Below are 24,849 nucleotides of genomic sequence, written 5' to 3'. Positions count from 1 at the left end.
TGCTCAGCAGGGAGTCTGCTTCTCCCTCTCTCTCTCCCTCCCCCCTCACTTGTACTTCCTTTTTCTCTCTTTTTCAAATAAGTAAGTAAAATCTTCAAAAAGGCATATATTTTTGAATATTTTGAAGACTTTGTTATATTGTGACTTACCTTCTACAGTTGGTTACAGTGTACATTTTCACCAGCACTTCACAGTATTACTATTTTACTATGGTTCATCAGTATCTCAAAAATATATTTTTAAAAATATACTTAACCTACTATTTTATTCTTACTTTTTTTTTTAACATGGGTAATTGAGAGAATAGCATAATTGATCCCTGTGACTGTATCATCCAGCTTTAATAATTGTCACTCATAAAAAAAAAATAATTGTCACTCATGACTACTCATCTTTACTTTTTAAACTCTATTGGGTGAAAAATGCTAATACTCAGTAGTGGTGAAAAAATAGAAAATTCATAAACTTATACACTACTGTTATGAGTGAAAATCGATGAATTAGCAATATCCAGTAAAATTGAAAATAGGCATTGGGACACCAGGGTGGCTCAGTGGTTTAAGCCTCTGCCCTCGGCTCAGTTCATGATCTCAGGGTTTTGGGATTGAGCCCCACATCAGGCTTTCTGCTCGGTAGGGAGCCTGCTTCCGTCTCTCTCTCTGCCTGCCTCTCTGTGTACTTGTGATCTCTCTCTCTCTCTCTCTCTGTCAAATAAATAAATAAAATCTTTAAAATAACCAAGTCTAGTTTTTATAGTTTATTTTTAAAAAATTGAAAATAGACATAGCCTCTAGGCCCTAAATCCCACTTCTTTTTAAAAAAAGATTTTATTTATTTATTGGACAGAGAGATCACCAGTAGGCAGAGAGGCAGGCAGAGAGAGAGGAGGAAGCAGGCTCCCCGCTGAGCAGAGAGCCCGATGTAGGGCTCTATCCCAGCATCCTGGGATCATGACCTGAGCCAAAGGCAGAGGCTTAACCCTCTGAGCCATCCAGGCGCCCCTCTAAATCCCACTTTTTAATAAAGATATGCTTTTAACACATATACTCATAGGAGCCTATAGAGTCATGGATAAGCCTCTTACTGCAGTATTTATTGCAGCCATGTAAAACTGGAGACAACTTGAATGACTGTAAGGAAGTAGATAAAAAAAGTATGATGTATTCACATGATAAGATAATTTATTAGTAGAGATTATACGATAGGTTTTAATATGTATGTCTCAAACTATACCTAATGTAAAAACCAGTTTTCCAAGGATATATGTAATATGAGAGCATTTATGTACATTTTCCCAAAACTACCCTTAGAAATAAATAAGTGGTGAAATAAGTGGTGTATATGAGTGTGTGTAAGTAAAGACAGTTGTTAAAACATGCATTTCACGGATTATATCAGTATCATAATCGTGGTTGATTGCAGGAGAAAAGGGCAGGTGGTTAGCAGTTGTAGGGGTTTTAACCATATCTGTAATACTTCATTGGTCTCTTTTTTAAAAAAAAGGAAATATAAAAATGTAAAGAGCCAGTAACTATTAGATGTAATGAGAATGTAAATGTTGTTTTTCTTTATAATTTTCTATACTTTTACATTTATTAAATTAATAAGAGGGAGAGTTTTATATTAAATTAATAAAGAGGGAGAGGTTTTTTTTAGAAGAACAGCAAAAGCTTTTAAGTATTTTGAGATCATGGGATATAGATGCATCAAGGATAGGAGAAATCTGAGGCTAGGATACACTGATATTTGAGGAAATATCTAGTACCAGAAGGTAGAAGATTATTAGTAGAAACATGGAAGCTGGCTAAAAATAAATATTGTTTATTTTTATATTTTTGACTGGAATAGCCATATTTCCAGAAAAGTGGAGGAAATCAAATCATTTTCCTCTATACCCAGTATCTCTTCTTGCCTGACATGTGGTTTCTGTATTAGTAATAATTCAGCAAATATTTATGGAGAGTCTTTTGGACACTGTTGTAGGTATTTGGAATACAGTTCTGTAGGAGACATATCAGAACCTGCTGTCTTATTAGGAGGTGTTTTGTTAGGGCTTTTAGTAAATTGTTGCCTTTGTGAAAATGCACCCAGTTTCAGCCACCAAAAGGAAGGGTTTTTTGTTTGTTTGTTTGTTTTGGGGTATTACCAGTATTATGGATCTTATGAATCTCATCTTTCAGCTATTTTTTTTAAAGATTTTATTTATTTATTTGACAGAGAGAGATCACAAGTAGGCAGAGAGGCAGGCAGAGAGGAGGGGGGGCTCCCTGCTGAGCAGAGAGCCCAGTGGGGGGCCCCTCTGAAGGCAGAGGCTTACCCCACTGAGCCACTCAGGTGCCCATCTTCCAGCTATTTTGCTTGAATTAAATATCACGCTATGCAGAACATAATTTTTCTCTAATACATTAATTTGAATTTGAACATGGTTTATAAATGATGGCCAAGAAATTCAGGGGATTTTGAAATCACTAAATACTAGAACATATAGGGGTTTTTAAGTAGATATCTCCACTCCCATATTTTATAGTTGAGGAATTTTAAATACATCAAAACTTAACAATATGTCGAACGTTTCTCGTCTAGATCTTAAAATACTAATTTCCTATTCAGATTTTATAAATATCAGTTTTACTAAATTCTTAATATGCAAGTAGGTACTATACATTGTGATGTTTCCCACAAATATATTTAACCTTTCCATTTTCTCATTATCCGCTTCCTTGTCCTTTTACTCAGTTGAAGTAGCAACTTTAAAATACTTTGCCTTTATCCCCCCTCTATCTCATGGCTTGATTGATTTGCTGCATTGTTAGATAATGTTCAGATGTTCTGATTGGGATGTTTTTATAATCGAATTAGTGTTAAATAAGTAATAAATGTTGGGTGAGGCTTAAAGTTGGATCTTGAAGAATGTGGTGTTGTGCTGTTGAGAGCAACGTTAGACTGAGCTGCTCTCGAAGCCACCCCTCCAGAGCTACCATCGGACGCAGCTGTGTTACAGTTAGCAGCTGTTGTTGCCCACGCTGCAATTGCCTTCTCAGTTTGTGGCTAAAACCCAACATTTCATGATTGTTTTCCACCCAGTTCAACATTGATCTTTGATCCTGCAGCAAACTTTAAAAATACCTTTTTCTTCTTTTTTGCCAAAAATCTGACAAGATTATATTGGGCGTCATCAGCAGTAACATCAGACTTTATTTCAGTGAATAAAGATGAAACAGCTGCTTTATTGTCCAATTCAGCACTCATGCATTCAATATAGGATCATAATGTTTTCCAGCTTTCTCTAACTGTGGATACTTTTCTGTGCTTTTTAAATATGCTACGTATATCACTTTGTGAGACAAAATGTAGAGATTTTCAGCAATTCTTTATTAAGTTGAACTGTAACATGTAATTAATCACTTTATACAAGTATGTTTCTAAAGTATCACTTCATAAGGATAACTTTTTATTTTCTAATAATCACGATTTTCAAAGCTGATTTTAGTTTTGATTTGCCCTTACCATATTATCTTTATGGCTCTTACTGAAATTTATTTTAAATTTCATTTATTTTCAAGCTATCTTAGTTTCATACAGAATTGTAATTTCACGCTGAAACTAAGTGTCCCTGTGTGAATCTGTGTGCATAAGAGAGACAGATGAAGAGAGAGGGAAAAAACTGTGAAAGGTACAGTTGACTGATTGATTTCATGATTGATTTCAAGTAATAAACTTCAATACCACTTATGAAGGCTTTTCCTCAATGTCGCCATGTTTAACCTTCACTGCTTAAGAAATAATAAATAATTCAGTGTTTCATTTGCCTCTCTCCAGCAGCCTGTGGTAGCTGTTCCTCTTGTTATGCCAATTAGCAGAAGGAAGGACGATGAGGTGTCTGTTGGAAGTGCACCCCTGGCAAAGCAGCAGTCATATCAGGCCTCTGAATATGCCAGCAGCCCTATAAAAACAAAAACAGTAACAGGTATGTGTCAAGAATTCTGAAGGGTCTGATTTTACCCTAACTCTAAGCTCAAGTAAGTTATCAGGTTATCCAGGCCACAGTTTCATGAATGCCAGCCAAAGACATGGGACTCTTGGAATGGAGACAGAGGACTTTATTATCTTGCAACCTTAGCAGTAACCTAGGCTATTAGCATTTTCTTGTGTCCCTGTCCTAAGCCTCATTCCCACAGGGTGGTACCAGGGAGGTCAGATGCCACCTATACACAGTGGATTATGTTAGAGGAGAGGAACCCTCAATCAGGGAACCTGAACTTGCTATAATCAGTAGAAAACATGCCTGCCATTTTCTTTGGAGGGAGGCAGTATTTGTAACTTGCAAGGCCTAAGCCTTTGCTCAAAAGGACTGTAGCTCTGTCTTTTGAGTCTGTATGCTGTACAAATATCCTTGAAAACTGGGCACAAAGGCACTCACTGCTTTACTTTTAAGACGTTCTTTCTTAAAGTGAATTCTTGCAAAATATATCTCAATTTTCTCCCTCTCCCTTCTCTCGCTCTCTTAGCTAGATCATCTCTGCAAATAAAGAACATAAATATTCTTCCATAAGACAATTTTTAAATCCCCATTTGTGTAATTGAAAAGAAAAGCACTTTATAATTGCATTTAAGTGGTATTTTCTTGGTTAACTTGTAATGTTTGTGATGATTGGTCACATCTTCAGGAGAGTTTATATTTTTTCTTAGATGCTAAGCTTTATTTCATATGACTTCTGTATTCTGAAGCATATTGGGGAAAGTTTCATATTTTCACTAAACTAAAAACCACTTATTGAATGTCTATACTGGGCAAAACTCTGTTGTGATATGGAGCATAGATACATTAATTAGATATGTACCTCGCCCTTAAGGAACTTAACATATATATCAAACTAACATTTATAGTTTAGAGGAAAAGTACTATTTTCTGACCATATTTAACAACAATAAAATGGTAACATACATTTTTCTGGAGTTTTACACTTGTTATTTTACTTTTCCTAAAGTATTGTTGTTATGTTTATTTTGTGAAATTATTCAACTTCCACCTGTTAGCATCCACAAACCTTTTACTTTGTTGAGATTTTCTTTATCAAATGCCAAAATGCCTATGCTTAGTTTTTGTAACATAGGAAGCTGATCTGTAACTTAAGTATTGAATTTTTAATGCAGTATTATTTCCTTTAGATACTGTGCTAAGTTTTATACTTTAGATCTCTTGAACTGTTAATTTAGATAAAGATTTATAAATATCACCTTTTTTTTTTTTTTTTTTGTGGGTGTGGAGGGCAGAGGGAGAGGGAAAGTGACAGTCTTAAGTAGGTACATGCCCAGCACAGCCCTGCTCTCAATGCAGGGCTAGTTCTTACGACCCTGAGATCGTGACCTGAGCTGAAATTAAGAGTCAGACACATAATATGTACTGAGCCATCCAAGCACCCCATATAATTATTTCCTCTTTAAAAAAAAGATTTTATTTACTAATTTGACAGAGTACAAGCATGGAGAGTGGCAGGTAAAGGAAAAGGGAGAAGTAGGCTCCTCACAGAGTAGGGGGAGCCAGATGTGGGACTTGATCCCAGGTCGTGGGATCATGACCGGAGCTGAAGGCAGTCTCTCAACCAGCTGAGCACCCGGGCACCCATCACCTCTTGATAAATCAAGTAAAATGTCTACTAAAGAATCATTTGATAAAAGTAAATTTAATCTTGTATGCATATTAACCACATATTCTGACCTCTTGCTTACTATTTAGTCATGTTCTTTGAATCACAGTTGATAATTGATTTAAAGTAATTGTTAAGGATGAATATAGATAAGGGAAAATGCTTAAGATCTCGATGAAATTACATGACAGAGGATAGAAATTATGATCATAGGTATTTATTCTTTATGATTTGTGTATCTTCCTACTTGAAGTCTCACTGTTTTTACTTCTCTGGAAACCTTGGTTTGTGACGCTCTCTTGAGAATGTTCTATGCTAACTAATTTCTTTACTTAGGATTAAATTTCAAAAACTTCAGGGGTGCGTGGGTGGCTTAGTGGGTTAAAGCCTCTGCCTTCGGCTCAGGTCATGATCCCAGGGTCCTGGGATCCAGCCCCGTGTCGGGCTCTCTGCTCCGCAGGGAGCCTGCTTCCTCCCCTCTCTCTCTCTCTGCCTGCCTCTCTGCCTACTTGTGATCTCTCTCTCTCTGTCAAATAAATAAAATCTTTTAAAATAAATAATAAATAAATAAATTTCAAAAATCTCAGTTGTATTTTTAATTATATTACTGTTCCTCCTTCAGTTTTAATTTTAAAAATGTTTTTTGAGTTCTTTGTATCATTTCTAAATGAAATTATCACTGTTGTACTCATTATTTACATTGCATCATGAATTGAAATGAATTTGGTAATTCATTCATAGCCTTTTACATATCTTGTTTGTTTTTTTTACTATTACCATCTTAAACTTTAAATTGTATAGTTCAGTTAGTTTTAAATATATTCATATTATTATGAAATGTACATTTAAATTTTTAGCTGAATTATATAGTGGAGAACTGTCAGTGTTAATTTATGTCTGAATTCTTACTAAAATGAGTTTTTATATTTTCAACCTAAGGTCCAGTCTTGGTCTTAAGTTCATTCCCAACAATTATGTAGCATTTTTGGCACATGAAGGCCAAAGCTTGGTGATACTGCACTGGCCTTGATTTTTGCTTGGTGATTATTCAACAAAAGCAGACATCTTCCTCTTCCAATCACAATTAACCAATGTTAAATATCTGGCTACAGGGGGAACATATGTTTGATTGTAGGAAATGTGTTGACAGCAGAACAACACTATTTCAGTGATATAGGCACATAGGGCAGGCCAACCCAGAATAAAAGCATGTCTCACATGAAGATAATATATTATCACAGAATTCTAAGTAATCTTCTAGAGAATCTATTTTTGAAAACAGGGAAACCCCTAAAAACTATAACATCTGTTTACCCTATGTTTTGGAAATGTTATGAAAATTCATTTGGAGCTCTTGATGAAAATGTAATGGATATGAAAACTTTAAAAAGAAGAATGCTCTATAAATGATAGCTCTTTAAAAAATATTAGCTATTTTTCTCTTGCATGTTTAGATATTACTTCTCAAGTCCAAAGCACTATAAGTAGATGGTTAAAATAATAGAAGGCCTTTTAATTTGACTTCTCAGGTACTACAAAAATAGTACAAAAATTAAGATGTGATAATTAATGATGTAAATTTTAGTAGATAATGCTACAATTTCAAAGTATGGAAATTTGGCTTCTGACCATGGTGGTATAATAGGGACTAGATTTATATTCCTGCTATAAATAAATAAGAAACTTGTCCAAATATATGGGAGAAAAAAAGCTTCTACACATTGGACAGTAGGCTGTACAGGACTGTAAATCATCACAGAAAGGAAACAAAGCATCCTCTGGATTGCTTTGGCTTTCTGGCTAAAGGCACATTCCAGATCAAAGAACAGGGTGCAACGTATTAAGCTGAGCTCAGCTGTCTTGCTGAATTGAAGTTTAGGGAGGTAGAGTGACTGAAGTAGTAGGAGGTGGAGATGATGGCAAAGCATGGGATAAAATTGTAGAGAGAGAAAGCTGTGTAGCAAAAGAACTCCAGAAATCAGGAATAGTGTTCTCATTGAGTATTTGCTAAATCGTAAGACATGCCTGCATAGGATGAAACTCTGCCTGGTTGGGCAAAGGATGACCTAGAAACCATAATCTGAATGATTGCCAGAGCTCACACAGGGCTGGAAGGTATTCAGGTTCCTATTGTCATAGTCTACAGTCCTATCAATTATTCAGGATATTCAGTAGAGACCTCAGGAAAGCCATAACCCCCGTGGTGGAGCTAAACTATCAAAAATGTAAAGGCTACATTAGATTCACCTTAATCAAGTTTTAAAAAGCCTCTGAAGCAACAAAAACAGTAGTTTTAAGTGCTGGCAAAATGAAGCCCAACACTATTAAGAGGATTGTAAGAATATCCAGACATGTAACAGCTTAAAATCACAATGTCAAGCATTCAGATGCATAGAGAAGCATAGAGATGCAAAGAAGTAGTAATCTATGACCAGGAGAAAAATAAGCCAATAGAAATAAACTAAGAAATGGCATAGATGATAGAATTAGAGGTGTATTAAATGCTTGTACAAACAGGTATTATAACTGTATTCAGGTATTTAAGGAAAGATGAGTACATTTTGGAGGGAAGTGGAAGACATAAATAAGAACCAAGCCCAACTCTAGAGTTGAAAAATATATGGGAAGGGAGAAGAAACTGACTGGGTAGAAATAGCACTCGAGTAGGCATTGCAGAAGAAATCAACCTTGAAGGCCTAGTAATAGAAACTTGCCAAAATGAAGCACAAAGAGAATAAATGGCGGGGGGGAAGGTGTATCAAATTTTAGTAGACTGTAGGATGATAATTAATTTGAGTAGGCAGAGTAGGTCTCACTGAAAATTTGAACTGATATGAAGCCAGTAAAGGAGGGAGCCTTGCAAATAACTTAAGAAAAAGCATACGGGATTTTATGTATCTTCGAATAAATTACCCAGTCTAATCCCTTCACTTTATAATTATGGAGATGGATAAGTTGCTTGACCTCTTTATGAATCAAAGGTTAAAAATATTTAGTGAAAAAATACTTAGTTCCAGATGGCGTATTTCACCCATCCCACCACCTACCTCCCCTCTGGTAACCATCAGTTTGTATTCTATAGTAAAGAGTTAGTTTGTTGGGTTTTGTTGTTGTTGTTTGTTTTGTTTTGCTTTTTGCTTATTTGCTTTGTTTCTTAAATTTCACATATGAGTGAAATCATATGGTCTTTATCTCTCTCTAACTGATGTATTTTGTTTAGCATTAATACTCTTTGCCTCCATCCATATTGTTGCAAATGGCAAATTTCATTCTTTTTTATGGCTGAGTAATATTCCTGTGTGTGTGTGTGTGTGTGTGTGTGTGTGTGTGTGTATCATCCTCTTCATTAGTCAATGGGATAGGTAATGGGGATTAAGGAGGGCACTTGTGATCAGCACTAGGTGTATGGAAGTGTTCAACCACTATAAATAAAAACTCAAAAAAATAAATCTCTTGATATGAATATTTATATTGCTCCTTGATTTCATCCTTATAAAAAAATCTTTCTCAGTTTGATTATTGTTTAACTCTGTTCTTCAGATTCCACTTGGCAAAGTGTTTTCTGGTGCTATATGAGGTGCTTTGCTATTTAGCAAATTACAGAGAATAACACTTGAAAAGTAAATAGCACCCTAATTACGTTAGTTAACATATTTTCTCAATGTGTTAATGCACCTGTAGCAGACTCATACACACACAAATAAGGTTCCAGATTATGAAAGTCATTCTGTGATTATTAGTTACCTTCTTTCTTTACTTAACAGCACAACCAGCCATAGGAGTCAGATCTGTGCAAATTTAGTCATCTACTATTTTCCCTCTAATACCAAATATATAACCAGCCAACTTCAGAGCTTTCTTTTTTGTCAAGGGATGGTTCTAACTGATGTCACTTCAGTGTTGCAGTTAAATTGCTGGATGACACTAAGAAATGAAACACTACTGCTGGCATATTTCTTTCTTCCCTAATATGTATGTTTATATATATCCCAGAATCAGCGATATATATTAAGAAATAAAAAAAATTTATGATGTTTCAAATGCTTATATTTCTTATCAGACATATGGAAATTCTGTTTTATTTTCTCAAAGAAAATTAGATATGGAAAATCATGAAATTTTAAAATCACATTGTTTATATTGTTTATATCGGTTATTAGGTAAAATATATAATTGCATTTTTTTCTGATCTCATTTCAAAATATAGTATTTTTAAATTAAACAGTAGTTCAGTAATGTAGTTGTAATGATTGAGTTAATTTTGGCTGAAAATATCAGAAATCTCTCAATAGCAATGGTTTAAATAAGATTGAGTTTTGTCTCTCATGTGAAAGCTTAAGGGTATACACCCCAAGGTTATATGGATCCCCGAGGTATTTGACTCTCCAAGGTCAGGTACTTTCTTATTCCACTACGAGTGGCTCCTGTCCCAGGCTTGATGAATGGTCCACAATGGATGCTTCAACTGCTTATCATGTCTGCATTTCAGTGAGCAGAAATCAGTAACAACAATAACAACAACAAAAACAAAAACAACAGAAAGAAGAAGAGAACACCTTACCTCTTTGAAAACTATACAGAAGTTGTACTGTTCACTTCTGCTTGTATATTCTTGGCCGGAAAAACTAGTCATATTTATTTGATCATATGTGAACGTATCCAGAGCTGTATAGGATCTCAGGAATGTAGTCTGTATTTTTTAAGGCCTGGGTTTGTGTGACCAAAAGGTTTGGGTTCTAACTAAAAAAAGAGAAGAGTAGATAGTACAGGTTAATTTAGCTCATTACAGGTTACTTAGTACAGGTTATTTACTCTGCCATAGTAACTTAAAATGGAATGTTGTAAGCTTGAGTTTGGTGAGAAAAGTAGAAAATACTGTGCTTTAAGTGAGAATATCAGAAGACAAAGCTGGTAAAAGTGTTGTCATGTCAGAGATGTTGCTTAGGTTTTTCACAGTGAGTGCTAGATTCATTGCCTTTGGGATCTTACACAGTCAAAGCCTTTACAAAGTGTGTGATCTCCCAGGAAACTATATGAGAAGCAAAATGAGAAGAAAGCCCAAAATTAAATTCTTTAAAGAGTAAGTAGAATGAGCCAATGAAAAGATTGAGAAGCATCCTTCTGAGAATTAGGCAATGTAAGTGTATACATATGAATGTATACATGTGTATATTATTTATATATATATATGGCATAATATGTGTGTGTATATATATATAAAATAATATACACATGTATACACATCAAGATGAGGATGGGTAACTGCCTAGGATGCTGTAGATTCATTCAGAATAATGAGGCAGAAATTGGCCAGAGAAGCTTTAGTTGTTAGGAAATGAATGGTAATTCAGACAGTCACTATGTACACCTCTCTTTTCAGAAATTTCACTGTACAGACACTTGAGTATGTCTAATGAGAGGTAAAGAGAGAAGGAAGAATTGGAGATAAAGGAACATTGGGTATAATTGATACAGTGAGATCACAAATGAAGCAAAATATAAGATCTTATTAATAGATGTAGGACTTGATAAGAGAATTGCCTCTTCCTTTGAGACAGAGGTAAGAAGACTATACATCAATTAGTTAATTTTCTTTCCTACAAGAGTTATGTAGGATAAGTATTATTTTCTTTGCCCTGTTTGAGAATGTAAGAAATGAAGAAATGTAGAAGTTTTCAACGTAAGACCCTGTTTTGCGTATACAAGGAATGTGTTCCTTCTAAGAAAACAAGACCTTACACTTTTTACCTTCTTTTGTTTTGTATACATTTACTATGGTACTCCAAGTTTGACATTCTGTCAAGGCTTTAAAAAAAAATCATTTTATCCACAGCAGTATAACTTGTAGGACGGTTTGACGTTGCAAGATTTCCAATTATTGCTGGTAGTAGTTGCTTCTGAAGGCACTGATGTATTTTGGAGTAGTTTTAAGAATTGTGCATTATGAGTAAAATGGTTCACACCAATGTACTTATTCATCTAAAAATGTTTAAATCATCCTTAATTTGGTTAAACTAGAATGTTGAGCGGGTATGTTCCTAGTTATAGTGTGGAATTAGTATTAATGTACAAGAAGTAAATATTTTTTGGACTTATGTATATTAGAAGTTGCTTACTTTAATCATGTAGTTTAGCATAAAATTTCATTCCTTTGTGATTAATTAGATATCCAGTTTCTTTGGCAAATGTTAAAGCATTGGAAAATATTGCATAATATGCAATTGATTTTATTCTCTCAGGGATAAAATGTGGTTTAAAGTATATTTTCCCTTTTTGGAATAGAAAAAGGTTTAAAGTAAAATGAAGTCTATCTAATGAAGTACATAAAAAATTAAAGAAACTTGGAAATACCATCCAGAAAGTAATCAGAGAACTTAAAGGAAAATATACAGTTACTAAATTGCTTCTTCCATTAGTACTTTGTAAGAACAATTATTTTTATTTCTAAACCTAGAATTTATGAGGAAAAATATTAACAGTTAATATGTTAAGCAGAACTTAACATAATCTTTATAATTCAAATTATGTCTAAATTAATTTCTAAGCTTATCTTTCTAAGACTTTCAACAGGTGCCCTATGATGATTTATAGCATCAGCCATAGTAGTCTAGATAGTTGTAGCTATAGAGTGTTTTTAACATTTTGATTTTTTAATGTTTCATAAACTATCCATTCATCATTTGATGATATTCTTTTATAGACAGACCTGGTAATTACACTACTAGGCACTACTACATACCTGGATTTCTTGCATTGCTAGTGTTCATATGAGGACTCCTCAAGTAATTGATCAGTTTATAAAGAAATGTAATTTATGCTTCTTTAGTGTGTCTCCTAGTGTGTCTGGCAGAATGTCTTTTTTTTTTTCCAATTTATTTATTTTCAGAAAAACAGTATTCATTATTTTTTCACCACACCCAGTGCTCCATGCAAGCTGTGCCCTCTATAATACCCACCACCAGGTACCCCAACCTCCCACCCCCCCGCCACTTCAAACCCCTCAGATTGTTTTTCAGAGTACATAGTCTCTCATGGTTCATCTCCCCTTCCAATTGTCTTTTAATTCATGTAGAGTTTGTTAAGCAAACTAGGCTTATTGATTTTTATTTTTAAATATACTACAATTTGTATAGCATGCACATAATGTCTTTTCCTCTTGGAACTTTGATTCTTGAAAATTAGACTAGTAATTATTTCATATTTAAGTGGAAAAGATTTTTTGTTCTCTTATTTCCTTGGCTCATTTGTTGTTTCTCTAGGACTGTAAAGCAGAAGATATATTTAGGTATGGTTTCTTTTAATATGTTCAAGTTTTACTCTGGTTTTTACTTTGAAAGTAGACTATAGACTTTATGAATTTTGTCAGTGGAGATGGCTTTAGAAGGTAAAAATTTAATGCTGAGAAGTTAAGTTTTAAATTCTACATTCTGTTGGGATTATTTTTCTTTTGACGACTCCCGACTACCTCACTCCTTCCTCTTTTAAATGTCCTAATCTGGGGCGCCTGGGTGGCTCAGTGGGTTAAAGCCTCTGCCTTCAGCTCAGGTTGTGATCCCAGGGTCCTGGGATCGAGCCCCACGTCGGGCTCTCTGCTCTGCAGGGAGCCTGCTTCCTCCTCTCTCTCTGCCTGCCTCTCTGCCTACTTGTGATTTCTCTCTCTCTGTCAAATAAATAAAATCTTTAAAAAAAAAAAATTAAAAAAAAATAAATGTCCTAATCCAAGCCTAGATCAAAACAAAGGGGAAAAAAACCCTACAAAACCACTCTTTTTGGATTCCTTGAACACATCTGAGGCAGGCTCATATTTTGTTAAAAGCATTACTAAATAGTAAGAGAAGAATTAAAACAAGTACAGAGAACAGACTATTTAAAAATAGTTAGTCTTTGGTAGCCTTCTACCTTTTTTCTTAGTGTATTCCTTTCAGTAAAAAACCTTGAGCAATTTATTGATTTATGCATTAAATGTCTGTATCACTGTTGTAATATACTATAAAGCATGCAAGATAATTTTACTTTTTATTAACTTATTTACTTTTTATTTACTTTTATTAACATTTAAATGTTTTTATTCTGATAGAGTTTTAATATACAATCATATTTCAGTGAGACTAATATGCTTCATTTAAAAATCTTTTAATACTGTGTTATAGAAACTTTAAGGTTTGGTTCTTTTTTTTATGTGTTTTTTAAAATTTTTTTTTTAAGATTTAATTTATTTATTGGAGAGTGGGAGAACATGAGAGAGAGAGCACCAGCAGGGGGCGCTGCAGAGGAAAAGGGAGAAATAGGCTTCCCGCTGAGCAGGAACCTGAGATCATGACCTGAGCCCAAGGCAGACACTTAACTGAATGAGCCACCCAGGCACCCCAAGGTTTAGTTCTTAATTCACTTTATTTTAATAGTTGATTTTAGTAGCTGACATTGAAAAGTCACCTCACTAAGGTTCATTTTATCTAAGAGGAAAATGGGCATCATTGATGCACTGAAGACACTTATTTTTCAGTCCTATTCATTTTATCAGGGTCTTTGTTGACATCAGGCTAGTAAGTTTCCATCTTCCATATATCAATAAGATATTCTTCTAAATTAATGGAAAGGTGTTGCCTTTTCCTTTTCCTTTTAAATAAATTAGTGATATCTTTATTCCGTAGTTTGGATACATGTGTTTTATATGGAATCTTTAAAAAATGTATATCCAAATTATGAGGATTAATTTAGTTAAAGGTAGAGAATAAAATTTGTAAATCTAGTTAACTGTATGCATATAAATTATAGTATGCCACAATTAATTGAAAACAAATGAAAGAGTGAAGCCCTGCCATTTTGTTCTTGTTATTAAATGTCTACTCTTGGGACGCCTGGGTGGCTCAGTTGGTTAAGCAGCTGCCTTTGGCTCAGGTCATGATCCCAGGGTCCTGGGATCGAGTCCCACACCGGGCTCCTTGCTCGGCAGGGAGCCTACTTCTCCCTCTGCCTCTGCCTGCCTCTCTGTCACCTGTGCTCGCTCGCTCTCTCTCCCTCTGTCTCTGACAAATAAATAAATAAAATCTTAAAAAAAAATGTCTACTCTTCCTTCAGTATACTTAGCGTTGTGTTTTCTGTAGCCTTATGACATGGAGAAGGACCTCAATGTAATTCTACTTTACTAAATATTAACAAACTGTGTCTTTCTCATTTTTAGATAAAAGTAAATATGAATAGATATTCTCGTATTTGTCCCCAGAATCTCGATGGCTGGTCTTATAGTTTTGTACCCTACATTATTGGAGTTCACTGTTGTCTTAGGGTGTTACTATATGGAAATTTAGGGTTGTCTGTAGGAAGCCCCTTTTATAAGACACAGATGGGAGAGTGCCAAGGGTTAAACCGAGAAAAGTATTGGCAAATGTAGTTAAAGAAATCTTTTGGAGGTGGAGAAAAGATTAGAGGAGTAAAAATAGCATCTCTAAATACGTAAGTTCAGGCAGAGTGTCTTAAGTACAATGGCCAGTGAATATGATAATAGAAGAACTGAGAGCCAGGGAGGAAGAGTTTGAATAGTTCTTGAGGAAGTAAGCCTGGGAAATGGGGAAGTAAACCCCATGATGTGCTTGGGCATTTTGGAGTTTATGCAGGCTGTGTTATGATACTGCAAGGGCTGGGCAGGCACACCTATGGGGAAGGGAAGGAAAAATAAAATAACAACAAAGAGGGAGGCAAACCATAAGAGACTCTTAACTCTAGGGAACAAACTGAGGATTGCTGGAAGGGGTAATTCGATGATGGACATTAAAGAGGCACTTGATTTAATGAGCATTGGGTGTTTTATGCACTGAACTCTACGCCTGAAACTCATAATACACTGTATGTTAACTAAATTGAATTTAAGTAAAAAATAAAAAAAATTTTAAAAATTGCTGTTTCCTTCTATAAGTCACTCCTTTACTAGGGAAGACACATTTCTAAATTATTTTTTGACACATTTCTAAATTACGGAGGACTCTCATTGTAAAAGACAAACATTTTTAAAATTATCTTAAATTTGAAAAGACAGGGATAGTTTCCTGATTTGCATAACCAAAATGGTAAGAAAAGCAAAGATAGATCTTTTCCTTGGAATGATGTAGAAATAGAGACTCCATACCATTAGGACTGTTTTTCTTTTCCTGTTGGCTTAACTTAATTTCTTGAAATAGGTTTCTTGACTTAGCAGTGTACTCAGCTGTGATTTCTCTGGACTCACATACTTAATTCTGTGTGATCAAAGAGAAAGATGTGTTCTAGTATCTGTTGAAAACATACCTAAGAAGGATTTTGTTTGGCTTCCCTTAGGTCATGTGCATACATCTTAGACAATCACTGTGACCAGTGCAGTTAGGTACTATGATTGGCCCAGTGGCAGCCCTTTCTGAGGTTAGGGGCATGAGATGTGACACCAGAAAATAGAGGGCAAGCAGAAACATGGCTCCTGGGAGTAATTTGTGAGTCAGCCATTCCAGTTTATGTCTACTAATTTTTCACTTTACAATTAGTCACAACAGATTTAAAACACAAAATGTTGATTATATAACACTAAATCACATTCACAGGTTTCTGAATAGGAATAAGGTAGATGTTTTATGAATATATCGCACACACAAGAATTAGGAGCCCAGGAGGAAAAGAATCTAGACTAGAAAGATATGGGATGCGTAAAACAGATTGTGGCCTATAGTGGGTTTTTGTGTGTTTCTTAATCTAGAGCTTATTCATTTGGGAGAAAGGAATTAGGAAGTGGTTTCATCATTCTGCTTTGCACAGTTTATTAATTTTGAAACTTTGTTTCATTATAAAGAATTTTTTCTAGTGATTCATTAATTAGAATTACAAGATTTCAGTTAATTTTAAAGTTCTTTGAGAAAGCATTGAAACGTTTTTGAATATAAAGTTCTTCTTTGGAAGTAAGTAAGTTATTTTAGTTTTTACATGAACTGGCAAGAATTCAGCAAAAATTCAACCAAATTGTTTTGTATGCAGTCTTCCTCCCCCCGCTTTTTTTAGCAGTCAGAACAAGATTATAGTTTCCAGATGAAATTCTGAATGTCACATAGTGATGACATATATTTTCCTGGTTGGCTCAGCATGAGATGCAATTTTGCATGCCATGTCACGCTGACTTGCAGTATCCAAAAAGCCATTATTTCCCAAGGGGCTTTCAAGAGTGATAGTATCGAATGTAGTTTGTATTTGATGAAAAGTCTCAGGCATTAGTGTAGTTTCTATGGCAAGTTGCTTAAAGCTTTATGTACTATCTAAACTCTAGAAATTTAAAAATAGTGTTACTATATAAAAGTCACTTTTTCTTCAAGTTACTTAAATTTATGTTGCCAAAATAAGTTGCCAAAAATAATGATCAGTGTAAGATGCACATTAAGTTAGGAAGGTACAGTGGAAAAACCAGCCGACTAGGGACCAAAAAATCTAGCTTTTGATCCTATCCCCACTCCCATGTCAAGCTAACCTCATACACCTGCATTTTCTTCATTTATAGTATGGTAATAAGTATACCAACAATAGCTCACAGATTTAAGTATTGCTTTAAGACTTAGAGTAAGATATGTGAAAGTTCTATAAAATGGTAAAACACATTCAGATAGAAAGTAAATAACATATTCTTTGTTTTTGCATTTTAATAGGAAAGGTATATGCTCTAAGTAAGGTGAAGCTTATTTTATCTATTTAGCTGCTGATGTTGCAGTGTGATTTTAGTGTTTCTTTTCTGTTTGATTTTAATCTTCTTACATTTGCCTTAAAATGCAGTATTTCCATTCATGCTTACTTCACACTGATGATTTATTTTATGTTTGACTTAAATGAGTTGCTTTGTTAAACCAGTTTTTTTTTCCTTCCTTCCTCTTTCTCTCTCTCCCTCTCTCTCTCTCTGTTTTAAGATGTTTCATAACCAGTTGTCTACATTTCCATTTAAGTATCTCAAAGGCCACTCAAGGGGTACCCGGGTAGCTCAGTTGGTTAACAGTCCAACTCTTGGTTCCAACTCAGGTCATGATCTAAGGGTCCTGGAATGGAGCCCTGTGTTGGGCTCTGCATTCAGTGTGGAGTCGTCTTGAAATTCTCTTTCTTTCCCTATCCCTCTCCCCTCCCCCTGTTCTCTGTCTTTCTCTCTCTCCCTCTCAAATAAATAAATAAATAAATAAATCTTTAAAGAAATAGATTTAGGCTTTTTTTTTTAAAAGATTTTATTTATTTATTTGATAGAGAGAGATCACAAGTAGGCAGAGAGAGAGGGGGAAGCAAGCTCCCCGCTGAGCAGAGAGCCCAATGTGGGGCTCGATCCCAGGACCCTGGGATCATGACCTGAGCTGAAGGCAGAGGCCTTAACCCACCGAGCCACCCAGGCACCACTAGATTTAGGTATCTTAAAGGCCACTCAATCCTACTATCAAATCTTTAACAACTATTTACCTCCCCCCGACCCCACCACTGACCATGTTACTCAAGGATGAAACCTTGGATTCATGGTGGCTTTTTTCCTGTCCATTCTGTTTATATGCTGCATCCCCAATCAAAGTCACATAATTTCTTCTACAGAATAAAGATCTGCTAAGTAGTCCCACTCACGTCAATTATCTCATCATCTTTTCTCAGTTACTCTAGCCCATTGTTTAGATGACAGCAAAAATCATCTCATTAAAAATCTAAATTGTATCATTTAATTCCCTGCTTAAAATGCTTCAGTAATTTCTTACTGCATTTAAGGTAAAATCCAAACTTGTTCCCATGGCCTACAAAGTTTGACCTGATTTAGCTTCTGCTGGGTTCTTCCATTCATCGTTTGTCATTTTTCCTTATATTGATCCTTTTCCATTTCTTCGAACACTCCATGCTTTTTCTTGCCTGACATCTTTTGCATATACTGTTTCCATTTTTTTCACATTAAAACACTCATAATTGATATATTTTATGTACAGTGAATTAGCATTAAGGTCAGTATCTTGGATATCTGCAGTTAAGCTCCGTTTCTTGGATGACCCATTTGAGGATGTTCACTTAATCGAACTTAATGAAGCCTCTGTCAGTCACAAACTGATGGAAACACTGGCAGCATGTGTGGAGCCGTGTTTCCACATCAGACCACGCTGGTTTGAGCAGACGCAGCAAGAATGAGAATCCTGGCCACAGTTCTTCGCGTGGCCCCAGTAGAGATGCTGCAGACCCACCCACCTTCCTCTCTTAGATGCACTGAGGCAAAAGGCTATTGCTCTTCTCAGAGCTATATACTTTTCATGCTCCAAGTCTTAGGTTAAATGTTATCCTTTTGGTAAAGAAAGCTTCCCTGTTTAGTCTTTTTCAAATAGGTCTGTGACACTCCCCTAAGATTTCCTACCTTAGCACCTATTTTCTGTCCTTGTAACACCCATTAAAGGTTTTCATTCTTTTTTTTCTTTCCCGTTGTCTAGAATGTACATCAAGGACCATAGCTGACTTGCTTACTTTTTTTTAAAAAATGTAGGTGTAATTGATATATGTTATATTAATTTCAAGGTATACAACATAATAATTCAATATACCTGTACATTGGGGAATTATCACAACTGGCCTTGTTAATATCCATTGCTATACATAGTTACCAAAAACTCTTTTGCTTGTGATGAGAACTTTCCTGATTTACTTTCTGAGAGACTATCAAATATGCAACATGAGATTGTTAACTATAACAATACGCTGTGCATCACACCCCCAGGACTTACATATTTTATATTGGAAGTTTGTACCTTTACACCCCCTTCACCCATTTCACCCAACCCTTCCCTCTGGCAACTACTGGCCTGTTCTATGTATCTATGAGCTTGGTTTTTGTTTTGTTTTGTTTAGTTTTTAGATTCCATATAGAAGTTAGATCATATGGCAGTTGTCTTTCTCTGTCTGACTTATTTCACTTAGCATACTGCCCTCGAGGTCCATCCCTGTTATTACAAATGGCAAGATTTTCTTCTTTTTTTTATGGCCGAATAATATTCCATTATATGTATGCATATATCATATATATGTGTGTGTATAGATCATATACATATATATACACACTTGCATATGCATACATATCAGAGTGTGTTTGTGTGTGTGTGTGTATTTCTTTTTTCACTCATCCAAAAGCAGACACATAGGTTGTTTGCATGTCTTGGCTAGTATTAATAGTACTGCAGTGAACACAGAGGTGCATATGTATTTTCCAGTTAGTATTTTCATTTTCTTTAGATAAATACCCCAAAGTGAATTGACAGATCATATGGTAGTTCTGCTTTTTATTTATTTATTTAAAGATTTTATTTATTTATTTGACAGAGAGAGATTACAAGTAGGCAGAGAGGCAGGCAGAGAGAGAGAGAGGAGGAAGCAGGCTCCCTGCTGAGCAGAGAGCCTGATGCGGGACTCGATCCCAGGACCCTGAGATCATGACCTGAGCCGGAGGCAGAGGCTTAACCCACTGAGCCACCCAGGCGCCCCTGCTCTTTATTTTTAATGAAGCATCTATACACTATTTTTCATAATGGCTGCACCAATTTACATTCCCAGCAGCAACACACAGGGGTTCGTTTTCTCCGCATCCTTACCAGCACTTGTTATTATCTCTTGTCTCTTTGATAACAGCCATTCTCATAGGTGTAAGGTTGTATGTTATTTTGGTTTTGATTTGCATTTTCCTAATGATTAATGATTTTGAGAATCTTGCATGTACCTGTGGGCCATCTGTATGTCTTCTTTGGAAAATGTCTTATATAGATCTTCTGTCCATTTTTTAATCAGATTGGTTTTTGGTATTGAGTTTTATGAGTTCTTTACATATTTTGGATATCAACCCCTTATCAGGTACATGATATGCAAATATTTTTTCATATTCAATAATTTGCCTTTTCATTTTATTCTTGGTTTGCTTTGCTGTGCAGAAGCATTTTAATTTGATGTAGTCCCAGTAGTTTATTTTTGCTTCTCTTTCCTTTGTTTTTGGTGTCAGCTTCAAAAAAATCATTGCCAAGATCAGTGTCCCAGAGCTTGCTGCCTATTTTTATGGCTCAAGTCTTAGTTTTAACTCTTTAATCCATTTGAGTTAGTTTTTATGTATGGTGCAAGACAGGGTCCAGTTTCATTATTTTGCATATGGCTGTCCAGTTTTCCCAACAATATTCATTGAAGGGACTTAAATATCACATTCCTTAAACTTTTTTGCCCCTAGTTCTTTAATTGATTTATATTAATGTCCTGTTAACTTTTCATGCCTCTCTCCAGATTTCCCAGGAATATTTATCAATTACTTAGGAAAAATAGCAGTATGTAGTACATTTTAAGTTGGTGCATATAATCTTGCAGAATATTCCCACTGTATCACAAATTTGGATATGTTTTAAAATGTTAAATACTGGGACACCTGGGTGACTCAGTGGGTTAAGCCTCTTCCTTCAGCTCAGATCATGATCTCAGGGTCCTCGGATCAAGCCCCGTATCAGGCTCTCTGCTCAGCAGGGTGTCGGCTTCCCCCACCCCCTGCCTGCCTTTCTGCCTACTTGTGATCTCTCTTCTCTGTCAAATAAATAAATAAAATCTTTTTTTTTAATAAAAGTTAAGTACTGACAGGAGTAGTACACATATAACCCAGGATATTGATGTTAGATTTTATCTTGAGTCAGGTAATTGGTAAATATAATTTTGAGTTCCTACAGTGTTCTTAATTGTGTGTTAAGTACTTTGGGAAATTGAAAGTAGTAGATGATGTGGCTCTTAGTCTCATGAACTTTAGGTTCTAACAGGAAAGAAAAAAGTCGTGTGCAATATGGTAGATTTTACAAAACTGAGGAAAAATTAGGAAAAGAGCCATTATTACAGACTTTAGGAATTGGAAATGTTTTTATTAGAGAGGTACAACTTGAGGTAGTTCTTAAATAGATAGGGTTTGTGATAATTAAGAAGGGACAGTTCACTTGGATGGGAAGAACAAGGGGAAGACATCAAGTGAAGTAGAGTTTTTTTCAGCAGAAGTAGTGGAAATTAAAGTTGAACAGATTCAGAGAGGCTTTGAAAACTAGATGCAGAAATTGAATTTTCCATATAAGATGCTATTTATTCTTGAATAGTATCCTGTGGTTGAGAGTAGTCTAGGATGGAATGGAAGGAGGAAGACCCTTTCTAGAAATGTGAAGTACCCTTCTTTACAGAGATGAGGATTTTCAGCGGGTTGGTAGCCATGGAAATGGCAAAAAAAAAAAAAAAAAAAATTTAGGTTCTTTATGAGCCTGAAAATTGACCTTTTTTTTTTTTCTTTTGCAAGAGATATATTTTTATTCTTTCTAAGTGACACCAAAATCATTATTTGGATTATGAATGTGTAATAGCTTCTTTTCTATGGCTATACATATGTAATTTATAACAGAGTAAAAGTTAATTATAAGACAGTGACTCTACAATTATTGCACTTCCTACATGGTAATAAAATCTTCTTAAAATAGCTTTATGCTACTTATCCATTTAGTAAGTTTGTCACCCATTCATTTCCCTTTTTCAAAGTTAAGCTCTTCAAAAGCACCACTTCAGTCTTCTACATCTTTGTTCCTCTTAAGTCCTAGTACAAGTAAGGCACTCAGTCGTGCTTACTGAATTAAACTCTTACTTTTCCGTAGCTCATAAGTTTTGAAAGAAGCCAGTATTTTCCTTTATCTCATTTTCAAGTGTTTTCCAAGCCACACCAACAGAATGGAGGAATAGCTCTATAATAAGACTCACAGACTGGTATCGGTCTGCTTTTATTCTTGCTGTTCTAAAGTTCCCTAAATGCTTCTGAAATTTCCTACAGACTTGAGGAAGTGGGGGATTAAGAGAAAGGTGGTGGGGTTCCTCTTCTACTGTGTTCTCTAACCCCATATTTTTGCCAGTATTCTTACATTCAAGGAAAAGCAAGGAGGACAACCAGGCTGGAGCAGAGAGCACTGGGAAGAGGAATGGAAGAGGAAGTTAAATAGACAAGGGGGAAGAAAAGTCCGTAGCAACTTACAAGTCATTGCAAGGATTTGGACTAGTAAAAGCCTGATACAGGATGCTATAGGAGAGTTTTGATTAGAGAAATGATATGACTCTTTTTGCTATTTTAATGGTATCACTTCAGGTACTGTGTTGAGAATAAACTATAGAGTGGAAAGTATAGAAACAAGTAGACCTGTTGACCTGTGGCTTGTTGCCATAGTGAATGCCTGTTATCATGGTGACTTGGGTGAAGATAGTATCACTAGAGGAGGTAAAGTCAAATTCATGATATATTTTGTGATGGAGTCAGTAAATGCCAACTATGTGGAGGTATAGTATGTGAGGGGGCAGGGGGGGCAGTCATTTTCCCCTGAGCAAATGGAAGGGTGGATTTGCTGTTTTCTGAGACTTGAAGGAATGAATATGAAAGAAAATGATGTGGGGACAGAGGGAGACTCAGGAATTTTGCCTTGGCCATGTTAAGTTTGAAATTCCTGTTAAATATCTGAATGGAGATGTCGAGTGGACAACTGGATGAATAGTCTGGAGTTTAGAGGCTAGATCAAGACTGTTTCCTGGGAATTGTCGCCATGTAGAGGATACTTAAAGTCATGACATTGAGTGAGCTCATTTAAGAAGAGAGTGTTTGTAGATAAGGGTGATGGTCCAAAGGCTGAATCTTTGGGCAATGCAACATTTAGAGATCTGGAAAATGAAGAACTAGCAAGAAAACCAAGAAAGGTGAGGTGGAAGAGAACATAGAGACAGTGGTGTCCAGAAGGAATTACGAAAGTGTGTCAGAAGGTGGCAATGATCAAATGTTTCAGTTTCCTCTAATAGAATCTATTACTCAGTGTTTTCCACTGACTCTAGAAAAGAACCACAGAAATCTCAGTGTCTTGACACAATAGAATTGATTTCTTGTTCAAGGAAAGTACATTAGGGGTTTCACAGTGTCTTAACTCTTTTCCAAGCAGTGACTCTGGGATCTTCTGTTTAGTCACACTGCTGAGCCTCTGATGTTCTGCATTCAGCCAGCAGGTAAGAGAAAGAAGTGAGAAAAGTACGCTTGCTCCTGATTACCTATAAAGTTTAGAGAGAGGAACCACTTAACTATAGGTCATACATTATTGGTCAGAATCATTCACGTTGGCTTGCCATTTTCCCCTAATAATACAGGGGAAAAGGTAGACTTTTTAATGGGGATTCTTGTCTCTGGCTTAAGGAGTGTCAGTGAATCTGGAGCTAAAATCTTCAAAGAACAAAGGGACGAGGGTGCTGACCTCAGGATCATATAGATTATTGCAGTTAAGAGTGATGGGTGTATGGTGCTGACATGAAATCCAAAGCGAGGCTTTGGAGGAGGTACAGAAATAGACTGGAAGTGGCCGTGAAGATCAGGGAAAGCCATCGGACCCACTTCCAGGCCCAGTTCTCTGCAAGGTATAGTGGAGAAAGTATCAGCTAGCTAAGAGTACTTCATAGAAAGCATTGTCCTCAGATTTGTGTGGAAAGAAGATAGTAAGTTCAGAGAAAGTTTTAGGAAGATCTGGGAGATTTTGCTAATGATATATTATGAGTTCTAGAGTGCAGAACACAAGAGACTGTAGTGTGGTAGAGTGAGAAATAACATCAGGTGGGATTACACAGAGGTCTTTGGTCATCAGGGGCTGGGTCATAAGGGATGTTCTTAGAGTTTGGGGCTTCTCCTGTTGGCTGATGTAAATGGAGATAAAGGGCATGAAAGAATTAATCCTGGGTTTATAAGGTGGAGTTAGTTGGCAAGTTTTAGGGACTGGAGGGATGTGGTCTTTTCAGGATCTCTCAGGTTGGTTGGTTATTGGTTATCCCAATTATGTAATACATGTGTATGTATCAAGCACAATTCTCTGTTCTGTAATCAAGTGTGCAAAGTACAACTTTATTTTCTGTAGCAGAGATAAAGGACTTACCCGTGATCCTCAGATACACTGGGCTAAAGAAGTAAGTAATCCAAAGTCAATCCAGGGCTACCCAGAGTTGTGTCAGAGTTTTATGGGGATCATACTGAGGAAAGAATTTGACTCTCATTGTCTGGGTTCTCTGTGGCATCAGCCTTTCTCTCAGGCAATGAAGGTGAAATGCTTGGAGAGATCTTAAGAAGTAGGAACCTCAGTTAATCAATCTTTCTTTCTGTTTTTCTCTTTGAATATTTAAAACAAAGTTTGAAAAAATG

The 24,849-nt window shown here is 35.7% G+C and overlaps 1 protein-coding gene across 8 annotated transcripts in view; it reads left to right on the top strand.

Annotated features, from left to right (window-relative positions):
- The window catches only part of VPS13B (vacuolar protein sorting 13 homolog B), a 770,530-nt gene that overhangs the window by 328,023 nt on the left and 417,658 nt on the right, over window positions 1-24,849 (top strand). For 6 of the 8 annotated variants that reach the window (XM_044245212.1, XM_044245209.1, XM_044245213.1 and 3 more), the window contains exon 21: window positions 3,820-3,967. The exons of 1 other annotated variant lie outside the window; for it this stretch is intronic. In XM_044245212.1, the coding sequence (XP_044101147.1) occupies window positions 3,820-3,967 (148 nt within the window). The remainder of the gene's footprint in view (window positions 1-3,819; window positions 3,968-24,849) is intronic. One more of the 8 variants, XM_044245211.1, reaches the window with a different exon arrangement.

The sequence above is a fragment of the Neovison vison genome, chromosome 4 (genome assembly GCF_020171115.1).
Source record: "Neovison vison isolate M4711 chromosome 4, ASM_NN_V1, whole genome shotgun sequence".
Classification (NCBI taxonomy): Eukaryota; Metazoa; Chordata; class Mammalia; order Carnivora; family Mustelidae; genus Neogale; species Neogale vison.
Note: the sequence above shows the minus strand (reverse complement) of the source record. Positions and strands in the feature narration are given on the sequence as shown.